This window comes from Rousettus aegyptiacus, unplaced genomic scaffold, assembly GCF_014176215.1.
Source record: "Rousettus aegyptiacus isolate mRouAeg1 unplaced genomic scaffold, mRouAeg1.p scaffold_m13_p_2, whole genome shotgun sequence".
Lineage (NCBI taxonomy): Eukaryota > Metazoa > Chordata > Mammalia > Chiroptera > Pteropodidae > Rousettus > Rousettus aegyptiacus.
This window is the reverse complement of record NW_023416295.1, coordinates 163,291,992-163,306,042: the sequence shown is the minus strand read 5'-3', so window position 1 is coordinate 163,306,042 and position 14,051 is coordinate 163,291,992. Positions and strand designations below refer to the sequence as shown.

At 43.8% G+C, this 14,051-nt stretch overlaps 1 protein-coding gene across 1 annotated transcript in view; it reads right to left on the bottom strand.

Moving 5' to 3' along the window:
- Window positions 1-14,051, bottom strand: part of STAB2 (stabilin 2) — a 129,707-nt gene that overhangs the window by 110,369 nt on the left and 5,287 nt on the right. Inside the window, exons 4-5 of the mRNA XM_036237372.1 lie at window positions 6,727-6,812; window positions 5,956-6,025 (exon numbers count right to left, since the gene is read on the bottom strand). Of these exons, the coding sequence (XP_036093265.1) occupies window positions 5,956-6,025; window positions 6,727-6,812 (156 nt within the window). The remainder of the gene's footprint in view (window positions 1-5,955; window positions 6,026-6,726; window positions 6,813-14,051) is intronic.

The window sequence follows — 14,051 nt, the reverse complement described above, 5'->3', positions numbered from 1 at the left end:
GGAGCTTCAATTTGTTTATGAATAATCTGCGGATAACGATGCCTCCCTCATGGGATTTCTATAGCGTTAAATGAGGTACTATATATAAAGCAAACCTGCAGACCTGGTATATCAGGTGCATTTGAGTTCCTTTCTCTACTTTCAAACCACTGACTCCGTCTTTGGACACCTCGACAAGAGAATTAACTTAGTTATACATATGTGTGTGTGTGTGTGTGTGTGTGTGTGTGTGTGTGTGTGTGTGTATGCATACCTGTTGCGTTTAGAAGAAAGAAGCCACCACCGATTCGATCACCAGTGGTAACAGGAAATATATGGACATAAACCCTACTTCCTGAATGATGGGGCAATGCATGTATAAAAAAAAAAATCGAATGGGCAGAGAAAAACTGCGCCATGCTTTCTAGCTTGAAATAGATGTCTTTTCAGCCTGGTGACACATCATTTCAGGAATGAGAAATGAAAGGCCTTTGAAATAAATGGTCAGCTCTTTAGCACCCAGTTTGTGGCTCATGTGAAACAAGATTTACTGTCTGGACCTGTCACCCGCATCCTAACCTAGCCCTTGACAGTGCCTTACAACAATACCAACAACCGCACAACTAAAATTCCGATGAAGACAGCATCCTGCAGGGCCAGCGTGAGGAGAGCGAGGCAGGGAATAGGGTGAGAAGAGGGAGGGAGGATGGCACTAAAGTACAGAGTGGGATCCTGCCTCGACTTAACATGTCGATGTTTTGTTCAATCATTTAAAAATATGATTGTCGTGGGTCGAAGTTTGTTTCCCAAAGGGCCATATTGAAATCCAAACCCTCAGCACCTCGGAATGACTTTACGTGGAAACAGAGTCATTGCAGACGTTAAGTCGCTAAGTTGAGGTCATACTGGAGTAGAGTGGCCTGAGTGCAGTATGACTGGGGTCCTTATCAGAAGGGGGTAGAGGACACGGACATACGAGGAGGGGGCCATGTGACGACAAAGGCGATGACTGGAGAGTGGCTGCCCCAAGCCAAGGGACACGTGGGGCTCCTAGGGGCTGGGAGCTGCAAGGAGGGATCTTCCTATAGAGACTTGGAAAGGCGCTGGCCTTGCTAACATTACTGATTTTGGATTCCTAGTTTCCAGAACTGAAACAATAAATTCCTGTTTTTCAGCCACCAGGTTTGTGGTACTTGGTCACAGCTGCCCTAGATAACTAACAAAATGATTTGTCTCGATTACTGAGGACCGGATGCCTCCTTGAGTTCTGGCCCTGAGGCATGTCCCTCAATGGCCTCGCCCTAGAACTGGCCCTCTGCTTCCCTTTCCTGAGCAACTGCTGCCTACCAAGCAACCTGCCACGTGCTGCAGGTGCATTATCTCGTTTAACGCTGACGGCATCTCGTTAGGTCTAATATGCAACAAATGAGAGATAACTAGCTCGAGAACTTATTCAAATAGGTGAAGAATTAATCAGATTTGCATCTGTCATCCTTCCATCAAAGATCAGGCTGCCACTGTTTCTATTTCAGCGAAGCACTCTCAACGTCCACCTATGGCTTATTTTTTTTTGGAACAGACGAGTTCCCGAGAGAAATTAAACTGGTCATGGAGATAACTGGGGAGAGAAGGGGGTGAACCACAGTCTCGGCAGAAAAGACTCAATTCAATTCAAGTGAAAAATATCACTCCAGCTCCTACCTAGTGGCACGAACTGTGTAAGGCACGGGGTATACAATATGAGTAATTCACAATATCTGAATTCGAGGAGCTCGCAGTGCAGTGCAGAAGCCAGACCCACTCTAAGAGATACAGTGACAGTATGTGTCCTAAGTGTTGTCATGTGGTCAATAGAACGTGAGGAGGTGGACGGGGGGAGTTAAATGTGACAGCCCCTGCTCCTAATTTAGATGCTCACTGCAAGAGCTGTCCTTGTCGCTCATCTCCCTGTCCTGGTTGTGTGGCATGGGCCTGAGAACCTGGCATGAGCCTCTCCCTGTGCCCTGCCTTCCATTTCAGCCTCTATGCTGGATTAACTGACTTGGCACCACTTCCGGGCGCTTCTGACACACGTATTGCAGGGCTGCTAGCTGCCGCCAAGAAAGTGTCCTTGGGAAGGAGAAGTGAGTAGCAAAGGGACTCCCAGATGTCCTTTAAAGAGCCCTTAGTTTTTGTTGCAAATCTCTAGAGACACATGAAACTCGGGGCGTGTGACTTCAGCGTGGTCAAAGGCCCCTGTACCGGGCGCCTTGGCAGAGTGAGCTGCTTGCTCGCCTGTGTTTCCACAGCATCCCGTGGTGCTGTGCACATTAGATCATAATTGTCCCCTGTGTTTCCAGCTCCTTGGGATGGGGACCTAATCTCGCCACTCTCTGGATCCCCATCACCTGTCAGGGGTCTGATGGTGAATGCGCTCCAAGGGAAGAACGATGCAATGCCTCTTGGATGCTTAGGCTCTGGGGTCTGCCACTTGGGGCCAAATCCTGCCTCTGTCCCTATAATTGCTGTGTGACCTTGAGAAACGTCTCTGCTTCTTCATCCATAAAACGAGGAACCCAGCTTGAAGGATTGCTGCGAGGATCCAAAGAGATCATGTGTGTCAAGCCCGTTCCCACACTGTCTGGCACACAGCAGGGGCTCAGCAAATGCTGGCTTCTGTTAATTAATGAGGCAGGACTGTGGGACTGATTTGGGGGTCATGTCAGAGAAAGTGGGCTTTGCATGCTACCTCAACCCAGGAGTGAGGCACTGAGCAGGCTAGGGCCTTGGCAGCAGAGCTGAAAACCCATGGCTGACGCAGTTCTAAATCATGTCTAAATTAATCACCAGTCGGGTAGGAGAACGCTCTGGCAGCAGGTTAAAGTCAGTGTTAAAAATAGACTGCATCTAATAGAGCTGTCCTACTTACAGCCGACTCACCACCTCCAAGGGACCAACAACTCACTGGATGAAACAACACTGGCACCCAGTGGATGTCTGGCTGAAAAGGTTTGCCAGGTTCCCCTACTCCTCGCCAGTGGAAAATGACCAGCCATTGCTGAGCCATTCATTCATTCATTCATCCATTTGTTCATTCACAAGTGAATGAATGTTCACTCATGTCGGATTGCTTTTGTCTTTCCTTAATACTTGCTTCCATTGATTGAGCATTTGTGTCATGCTCCTAAAAGCATTGCTGTGCTGTCGACCCAGTGAGGCAAGTATCATTCTTCCTGTTTTACAGGCGAGGAAGGGTTAGGTTCAATGGCTTGCCCCAGATCACGCAGCAGCTGCTTTCAAACTCAGGCCAATCTGACTGCGAAGCCTTTTCTTAGTCATCACGTGCTCTAGAGCCAAGCTTTCCAATATGGCAGCCACTAGCCACGTGTGGCTATTTGAATTTAAATTAAGTAACACGAACAAAAAATTTAAAATTCAGTTCCTCAGTTGCACTAGCCATATTTCGGGTCCTTGGTGGCCACAGGTGACTGGAGGCACCGTGGGACAGCAGAGATACCAAACATTTCCATCGCCACACGAAGTTCTATTAGAGCCTAGAGTGTGGAATTTTTTCTTCCAACTCTCAGTTTAGGTTTCTGATTTTCTTAACACTTTAGGTTTCTAAATTATCTCTCTTCTTTTTACTTGCTCTTTCTCCATGGCACAAAGTGTGAAGAAATGCCATTTTATTTAGAAATGTTTGGACGTACTATGTACACCTGTGCCCACTGGCAACCCAAACTGTCTCCTGGAGACAACGGGGATTCATTTTCTTTCTAAATTTTCATCCCAAAGCAATTTCTTGACTTTTTTAGGAAGTAAGCAATGCTAGATACTGTTTCTTCCTTTCCATTTCAATATTTATTTAAAATGTGTGATTTAAATGCTCATATTATGGTAGGGAAAGGCCAATTTAGGAGGCATGTTATTTCTAGGCAGTTGATTGGCCATATTTTAGTTTAATTTTCTTTAATAAAATGTATAATCTTAAAAACACACAGGATTCCAACATTCGCTTTAAATTTGCTTTTGCTAACACTCTTATGAAAGAATCTTTTATGGAGCGGTAGATGAAGAAAGTCCTAAGACTGGGGTTCGCTAGGAAATAATAGGTAATAATAATAATTGCTAATGTTTATTGCGCACTGATCGATCTCATTAAATTCTCATAGCAACCCTAAAGCAGGCAATATTATTTCTATTTTGACAGATGAAGGTACAGAGAATGTTCTTGAAAATTTAAGATTCCCACAATCAGCAGCCTTGGGGCTGAAACCCAATCAGAGTTTAAACCTGGAACTCTACACATTGCCTCTCAAAGCCCTGCTTCTGAGTCAGGATAATACAGCCAGAGCAAATTAGATCATTCGTTCGTCCGTACACTCACTCATTTATTCATTCAGCCAGCAGAAGTGGAGTGAGTGTCCACCATGAAGGCAGCACTGCGGAAGGCAGACGAGGAGGTGTGACAGCACCTGCCTTCGAGGAGCCCATGGATGAGAATGAAGCGATGCCTCTGCTATTGCAAATGAAACTTATCACGATGTGTGAGCGCTTACGGGGGTGGGATACGTAATTTTTCCTGCAAAAATTTTTGAGATCAAGGAAGTATCTGCTGAATTTGATTTTTCCATGAAAGCCAGAACCAAGGTGGTGTTGGAGAAAGGCCACCTGACACACATCCTTTTTGGGTGACTATGGATCTGGTAGACACTGTCCCTACCATGGCCATATTCTCTAGGCCTTACCAATTCTGTATATTGCAGCCAACTTCTAGCATCCTGCGAACACTTCCTAGGAAGGCTGCTCCGTATGAACGCTCTCTGGGGACTCAGTGCCAGGAAAGTAACGAGTCTCCCCCAGTGACTGAACCTATCATCTTCCTATTGCTGCTGTGACACATGACCCCAAACTTGGTGTCTTAAAACAGCACGAATTTACTGTCTTACATTTCTGGAGGTCAGAAATCCAAAATCGCTGTGCAAGAGCGAGCAGAGTCTTTCTCACATGTCACCACCCTGACACGGCACCTTCTTCCTCTGCCTCCCTCCTCCTCCGATGACATGGGGCTCACCTGGTTAATCCAGGATAATCTCATTTTATGGTCAGCTGATTAGTAACCTTAATTCCATCTGCTACCCTAACTCTTCCTTGCCGTGGAAGGTAATAATACAGTCTCAGGTCCAAGAAATTCGGATGTGGACACCTGTTGGGAGGGTCATTATTCTGCCTGCTGCACGGTGGCTCCCTCTCCCCTTGGGTATGATAACTCTGAGCTGAGTGTTAGACACCGACTCTGGAGTTCCCCGGGGCATTAAGCTCTGTTCATCCACGGTGGTCTCTGGCTTGACAACACATGCATTATTTCCCTTATGTCACTTTCTTAGTGTTTCCCAGAGTCGCCTTCCAAATATGCTACGTGTACTGGAATCCTTGTTTAGCGTTTACTTCTGGGGGGAACCAAAAATTAGAGAGTGTCAGGTTTGTTTGTTTGTTTAATCTGCAAAGGGGAGCCAACAACCTCTGATCACCTCGGGTATTTATCTGTGAACTCCCAAAAGGAAAGGACAGATTAGAATGTGGCAGGATGTATGGTGGAAGCAGTGACCCCTGGGGAGAAGATCAATGCTGAGCCAGGATCTGGAAGGACCTCAGGGAGAAGCTGGACAGACCAAGAACAGTGGATGTTGCATCCTGGAGCCTGGAGAGAGGGAATTGTATAACCCTAAGTTTTCTAGGAAGTAGCTGGTGAGTAGCTGACTGCAAGAGCTGAAAACCACAGAAAACACTATCTACTTTTTCAAAAACGGTGTTTAATCAGATTTATTGTCAACTCTTGGTTTTGCCTGTGTAGACTTGGTTATGCATAACTGTTCAGTATTCTTCCCCCTGCACCGAACAAGGAATAGTCTTTCTGGGGGCTCTGGCTGTATAAGGAAGCCATGTTTGACTTTCAACCTTTCCAAATGTATTTGATTACACAAACAACAGACATACCTGCTGAGCAGCTGGGTCCAAATAAATTGTCATCAGCACAGGTTTCACAGGCTGTTCCGCCAAACCCTTTCTGCAAAACACCCCAGGCAGATGTCAGACCCAAAGTGATCTGTGTTACCCAGGAAGCCCATTGATTTCTCCCGGATAGTTGGGTCAGTGTTGGCTTCTCAAATATACCTTCCCTCTGTGCCTATATTAAAGCTCCTTCTTTCTATTTCTTTCCTTTATTGTTTGCTGTTTTTGTGTCGTAATGTCTATGTTAAACCCTGCATCATCTTTTTACTGAGTCTGGAGCTCTTTAGAAGACAGATGCTTTGTCAGCCTACAGACGTAAATAGGGAGCCGGTGCTAATAGCTACACTATAGTTCAACCGAGGATGAAATAAAATCTCTTTCAGTGTTGCATTTCTGAAGATAGTTGAGCTCAAATCTTTTCTGAAGGATTCTTTGCACTTCAATCATCTAAGGCTTGAAAATTGCAAAAAACCATTTTCATGGGATAACAAAGAAATTCAATGGCAGACCCATTGTTTGACATGGGTGCTGTGAACAGGACCAAAGAGTCGTCTGCTAATAGTGGTGATTATCAACAGGAACAACAGATTTCTATAGCTCAGTATAGTGGCAGAAAGTATTTTACATATATGATCTCATTTCACTTTCTCAACCAGTGTAATTACATAGATATTATTAGCAAACCCATTTTCCAGATGGATATGCAGGTAAGGGGCGGGGGCAGAGTCAGGGAGGTGGGCACGTTTCTGAACTTACTTGGCACGAGCAGCTTCCATTTCCTCCCATGCCTTCTGCACAGCTGCCTCTGCCACTGCAGGGGGAACTCGCCCCTCCTGGGCACTCTAGGGAATCAAAGGACTCAGGTTCATTCATTTGTGCCTGCACACGAGCATTCTGCAAGGATGCATTAAGCACCCACTATGTGGCAGTTAGTGTGCTGGTTGCTGGGGTAAGAAATAATTGAAGACTCTGCTGGTGTCACTTAAAAGTTACATGGGGGAGGCAAGTGAATCCCAGTGTAGTCAGGGGCTGTGATAGAAGGCATCAGACTGCCTGCCATTTCTTGAGCATTTGCTATCCACTTCACAGTTATCTCATTAAATCATTCCTATTGCAACCCTCAGGGTTTGCTATTGGTGCTAATTAGCACACAAGGAGACTGAAGTTCAGAGGGGTCAAAGACTCACACTTGATAAGATGCACAGCTGGGAGTTTAGCTCGGCCTTTAGCAGGACTCTAAAGCCAGGCCTCTTACTTAGTGTACTAGACAGGATTTGAGGGAGACCAGGAAAAGGAGCTGTGGATGCTGCCATGGGGAATCCAGGAGACATCCCTGAGGAGGGGTCATTTAAGCTGGGGTTTTGAAGGCCCGGTAGGAGCTGACCATGCTTGAAAGGGAAGGGCGATTCAGGAGGAGGAAATGACAAGGACGGCATCTCAGAGGTGTAGAGGGGCATGGCCGGTTCCGGGAATGATTCATCGTTTGCCGGGGCTGGAACTCGGGAGCTGGGGTCTGGGAGAAGTGGCGTTTGCCGAGGCGTGACAGGACAGTTGGGGCCAGTCGATGAAAAGCTTTACATGGCGAGCAAAGGAATTTAGGCTTCACTCAGAAACCGATTCCAAACAAGCACCAAGTTTGCACTTTGGGGCTGTGCTAGACCTGAGTTGGAGCTTTCATAAGCACTTATTTGAGGATTTCAACAGTCATTCACTAAACATTCAGAGAATACCTACTACACGCTAAGCCTTATGTCACATGCTGGGGCAAAGGGACATTTAGCTAGAGAGTCAGAAATCACAAGGCCCAAAATCAAACAGAGGAGTTAAAGTAATAATAAGTGACAGGAGTTTAAGGTACTACCGCGATGAGGGTGACAAAAATTTCTGTTTCTTTTTATACTTGCTGTTGTTCTGGATTTTGAGTGCTGAGTCAACACGGATTTAATCCCACTTTGGGCGAGTTCCATCTAAATAACAGATCCAGACTAGCGAGCACCAAGCAGAAACCCTACAATGGCCACGAAACGTGTTTGTGTGAATGAGGCAGGATCAAACATCATCCCAAATTTAAGTTAGCAAGGCAAACGCCTTCCGCAAAACAGCGAATGACATGGAGTTCTAGATGATAATAAAGGATGCATGTATTGACCACTCACCGCAATCTCCTGAAGTTAAGTCCTATTTTTAGTCCCATTTCCTAGATGAGGAAACTGAGGCACAGAGTAGTAACATGGCTTGCCCAAAGTCACCCAGCTGGCAAGGGGTAAAGAGAGGCCTCCTCGCCTCTCCTCTAGTGGATTGTCCGCCTTCCTGCCCACACTTCCCTCCTACCCCCATCCACAAAGACCTTTGTTCAGAGCTCTCCCTTGTCACAAGCTTGCTATGCCACATATTTTCTGAGAAATCAGCATTCACAGAAACCGAAAAGGTAGTTCTTAGAACAAGAGACTTCTAAAAAAGAGACCACAGGCGAAGCCATTCTCTCAGAGACAACTCTTATGGCTCACTTGAGTTACAGGGCTAATTCTTTAGAAGAGTGTGTTTCTTGTTGATATAGAGAGGAGAGAGAGTTGAGTTGCACACCTGTAGACCGTGTTCTCCCTGGCTCCTCTGTTTCTTTCCTGCAGAAGATTAGTAAACCGAAGGGTGTCAACTGTACACTTGGGACTGTGGTTAGGCTTCAAATGCAGGCAGGTGCTTCGGTGTATCATCATGCTATATACAAACCAAGCACTACTGCACACCAGAGCCACGGCACGGATTATAAGGTGGGTGAAGGAGGAGACACGCTGGCATGGAGCTGATCTCCACAAATCACTCTGAAAACCAGTTTGTTGGTTTGGGCTGCCCTCATCCGCTAGGGCAGTGGCTACATGGGATGCAAGTGTTACGAGAGAGCAGGGACTGTGCAGTCAGGATGCTCTGGGTTTGAACCCCATGTCAACTCTTCGCTAGCTGTATCCCTTTAGGAAAGTCAATGGCTGGCTCTGAGAGACAATTCAAGTGTCATCCTGGCAGGTGGTGGTAGGGACTGGAAATATTAGGGGCTCAGTAAATGGTGCTTGTTATTATTTAGAGGGGATACTCTCCATCCTCATCAGTTTATGATCTTTCTGGTTGGCAGTATAACCAGAAAAAAAAACACTCAGAAATAAATTATTGGGCACCTGTTTGAATCAGGAACAAGTAAAGTGAGCACACAGACCAGGTCTCGATTTCCATGGTCCTATGAGTCCAGTGTGGGGAGAGAGTCAAGGTTTAACAGATAATCAAATAAATACTGGTTGATGACCTGGGATAAGGGTAGTTATGAGGGAAAGAGACATAGAGCTCTCATCATTCCGCCTACTGGAGGTTAAAACATTTATAAAAATTAACCAATCATGGCCCAGTTGACCTAGATCTGAGAGCAACAGCCAGATCATTAAGGAAGGGCCTTGTGAGAGACTGTGGCTTTTATTTTTTAAAAGATGAGCAGGAGGTGAGGAGAAAGAGGAAGGGAAAGGGCCTCATCATGCAGGTACCAGGTATGCACTTTGAAGTTCATGTGAAAACCAACTGAAGGACTTGAGGTCACAGATGCCGGACGCGAGGTGCCATCGGCGTTTCTGTAGGTCATTGACTATCAAATAGCTCTTCTCCCATTTCCTTTTGATACTACACCCTCCTTGCGCTGAGATGGTATTTTGAGAACCAGGGCAAACTCTGGGCAGGACCAGGAAGATAGGTGACAGCTCTGCCGCTGTTTACTTCTCTTGGTCCCCATGCCTCTTCCTAGGGCTAGGCAGGTAAGGGGCTCTCTGAGAGACCCCCAGCTTGCCTTCCGCACTGGCTCAGGAGAACACAGAGCCTCCTCCATCCTGAGGCTCAGCAATGGGTGCCACCTTGCAGAAATGACTCCCCGGGCATTTTTACTTTTGCAGGCAATGGCGCCTGAATTCCAGTCTCCCACGCTCATCTTAGAACTACATGTAGTCTAAGACTTTTCCATCTAACGCTCCTTGCTCCCTATCTTATTTCCAAGGGTGAGACAGACCTCCATACTTGTTGGGTTGTTCCTCCTGCATTTCCTTTGCCAGCACTCCCTTTCATTAATCTCTTGCATTTGTAACCCTGTCTTGGTATCTCTTTTTCACAGGACCTAGACTAATCCACCAGGGCATAGAGAGCCTTTGTGCAAATTTTAAAAAGCTTCTCCAACTCTCACTGATCTTGTCGATATATCCCCAACATATACGAGGCTTGGCAAGAAGTTGAAACTAAAATTGAGAGGTGGCCCTTTCTCAAGATAGACCAGGAGTGTATGGCTTGGTGAGACAAGGATGGGTTGGATTTCGGTCCTTACTCATCTTGTTGGTCAATAATAAACTGTTACAATTTTATGGCAAGTTCGGCCCTTCACACCTATTAAAGGAGGATTTCTGGATGTAAGACGGAGGAATATGCATTTTCACAGGCTCGCCAATAATTCTACTGCACGTTAATGTTTGAGAACCACTGGGAACGCAGCAAAAGTTAATGTGAAGTCCTCAGACAGAGAGGAAGTGAAGGTTTTTATGCAAAAGTATAAATTTCTTTCCTGCTTCTCAAATCATTTGCTATCACCTCAGGCCTCTATTAAGAAAAAAAAAAAAAAAGGCGGTAAAATTGCCATTCTCAGCAACCACACTTGAAAGAGAGATTACAGAATCTGCTATAAGGGCACATTTTTGATGCATTGTGTGGCTCATGGAGCTGATAAGGCTATTTTAGGTCATCACATTTCCCTTCAGGCACTGCTTCTCTGGTGGGCCCTTGCATTGTGACTTTCTTTATGCAGGAGGCTTACCCTTTATAAGCTGTCAGCAAATCATTAGCCGTTCTGTTTCTTTAAAGGGAGATAATAAACTTCCTGGCCAACAAAGGCCAGGGACTTCCCTGTGTAACTTATCTCCCAAGGAACTCTAGAATCCATGTCACTACCTTTGTTTAAAAGCTTGGGTCACAGTGCTAGGCAGAGAATAATATGTCCTGGTATGCAATTTATAGCTTTGGTTGAAATTGTCTGTCTGAGAAACTGACGTGAAATAAGTTCCTTAGGCGAACTCAGCATTATTTGTCACGCGAAGCCAAAAAGGACATGCCTAAAAGAGTGGCTCCAAATCCACACAAATCTGTTATTTGCAACCTGGTCAGTGAATGGCAAGAAACATCCAACAGCAAAGAAAAAGAGGTCTAAAAATGTAAATGACATGATACAAAAAATAAATTGTGCATAATTTGATGACACTGACCTCAAAAAAGAGGAATCAGAGTCATTTCCCTTTGAAATAATCAGATTGTTTTGCTACATTCTTTTTTTCATTACTTTGAGTTGTAGCATAAATCTGTTAACATTCACAGTGGAATCAAAAGAACCAGCATGGACAAGTAAAACAATCTCTTTCATCTCAAATAGAATATTGTTTGTTCAAATGTATTATGTTTCAAGGTTAAAAATATGTTTTTGTGCTAATGAGAAAAGGCTTCCATATGCAGATCTGAGAAAGCAGTACAAGTTTTAATGAGGAAGAAGCACATTAAACACCTTTCTTATGACAGGATGATATATATTCTCTCCAAGTGAGTGAGAGTAATGCCTTATTCTTAATTTTAGAGGATAACGAGTAATTTTTTTCATTGTGCTTTTTTGTGTGTTTTTCAAGTTTTCAGAATTGATCCTACAGTTATTTTCTAATTTGAATAAGATACTATTAAAATAATGCAGGAACTCAGAAGTGTTGAGGATGAATGTATTTCTCTGTGCATTAAAAAGGAAGTGGATGCTGTGCTTGCACTGGAAAGAAGACCATTCGAGAGCTTGTACTTCCTCCAAAAGAAGGATGGACACATGTCAGCAGCCTTATCCCTGAGGAAATATAAAGTGATAGCCAAGATATCTCTTGTCATCACCACAAAAATGTGAGGGATGAAATAACACAGCCAAGCAGAGGATTTAATCTCTTTCCTGAACCAGAGGAAGGAAGCCTTTTGAGACAGTGAGTATGTTTGGAAGATGAAGACAAAGGGAAGCACACTTTCGCTCCCAGTGAGAGGACAGCAGAACAAATGTCCAGGCCTCGGTTTTCACGTGTTTTGCTTCTCTGGCCTTGAGACCTATCAGAAGGAAACGCCTGACTGTTCAAGGAATCCTCAGCCTCCTTCGATGGCAGGCGTGAGCTTTGCCTCAGTTGCTCGTAGCACAGTGTGCTGGCATGGACACCCACCGAAGGTTTTGAATCTTGTTTGCCTGCTTGTTTTACGAGTTACCCACTGTTCAAAAAGGCCTCGGAGGAAGGGCGCCATTTTATTTGCCTTTCATTATCAGAGGTCTCTTTTAATTATGATTCGCTCACTTATTTATTCATAAAACTTTTATAAAGTGTCTTCTTCACGTCATCTACTTTGCCAAGTACTTTCATTTATATTAATGTTTTAAAATCTCTAATACAGTTTTATGAAGTAGGACATTTACCCCCATTGACAGCTAAGAAGACTGAGGCATAAGTGGGAAATATCTTAACTAAGCTAGTAATGATGGAACCAGATTCAAACCTAAAACTTGCTAGCAGGCCCAGAGTTCTTTGCTCTCCTGGCTGTGGTCTGTCATTCGCTACGTTGGAGATACTGACTTTCATTACTGTGTCTTGGACAAAAACTTTTCTTGTCTACGGTGTGTCTGATTAACGACTTGGCATCAGATTAATTTTTGTGGATTAGAAAGAGAAAAGTAAATCAAAAAGTTGTTTCTGTTGTATTAGGATGTCTATAAAAACAGGATGTGATTGTGACCACATTTGGCACTAAAAAAATTCTCAAAGTCTGGGTTAATTGCTTGATTCTGAGGTGATAAACTCTTAGAAACACATTGTGTCAACATGCTGGGGTGAAACAGAGAGCAGAGCAGTTAGAGAGTAGGGCCAAGCTATCCTTAACCCCGAGCCTTGGCCTTTCCGGGTAAGGAGCATAATCCAGGCATTGACTAGGAGGGCCGAAGGGACTAACAATCAAAAGAGATATTAAAACAAAACAAAACAAAACAACAACACTTAGAAGATCCCTCTCCCACTTTTTCTCAGGTTTTGGTGCCAGGCAACCCTGAACTTGAACTTGCTTTATCACTTACCAGCTCAAAGGAAATAGGCAAGCGATAATCTTCCAATCTCTGATTCCTCATACACGTAATGGAGATAAAATTGTCGAACTCAGAGATTTGTTTTAAGAATTAAATCAGTTAATATATGCCAAGTACCCCTCTAGTAACTAACGTCATCAATGTTGAGCAAATGGAAGCTATGATTCACTTAATCATTAATTACAAAAAGAAACAGGAGAGAACATTTTGCATATACTATGGGCTCAAATATTTAGAAGCCACATGGAAGACTCCGGGAATAAGCCAAACTATTTATGGTTTCCTATGTGTGACAGAATATAAGTTGCTGTTTTTTCTTTCTTTATATTTTTCTAAACATTTCAAGCTGTGTATGATTTGCTTATATTATTTTAATCAGAAAAAAAAAAACAAAGCAAAAGAGAACTAATCTCTCCCTTTAAGTGGATGCTTAAGATGTTTTTATTATGTTTTAGAAAATGGAAAACAAATGGTAAATTCATGAATTAAAATGCCTGATTTTTTACTATCCAAGAATTCACATAATTTGCATGTTGCAGCAAGTACAAAGTCACTATTGGAGTGTAAACATTTATAATCGGAATAGAGGTTCAATTTTAGCCGTCAGATGCTATGCTGGACCATGGGAGTCTAACTGTACCATTGACCCAGACTAGAAAAACTAGTAGTTTTTCTTTCAGTGGAATGTGGTCATCGAAACTTTGCTATTCCATCCTGAGAGTGAAATATTTAAAAGATTTAATGACTATTTTGGTTGCCAAACAATAACTACAGACTTTGAGATGTAATCAAATTTCTTCTTAAAGAAAATTGTATTTGGGGTCATAAGATCCCAGCATTCTTACTTCCTCTCTATGGTCAGTTATCTTTTTTGTAAAAATGGATTTCCGCTCAATTGTCCCTTTTTCTGAATCGTAGAGGAGTTCTT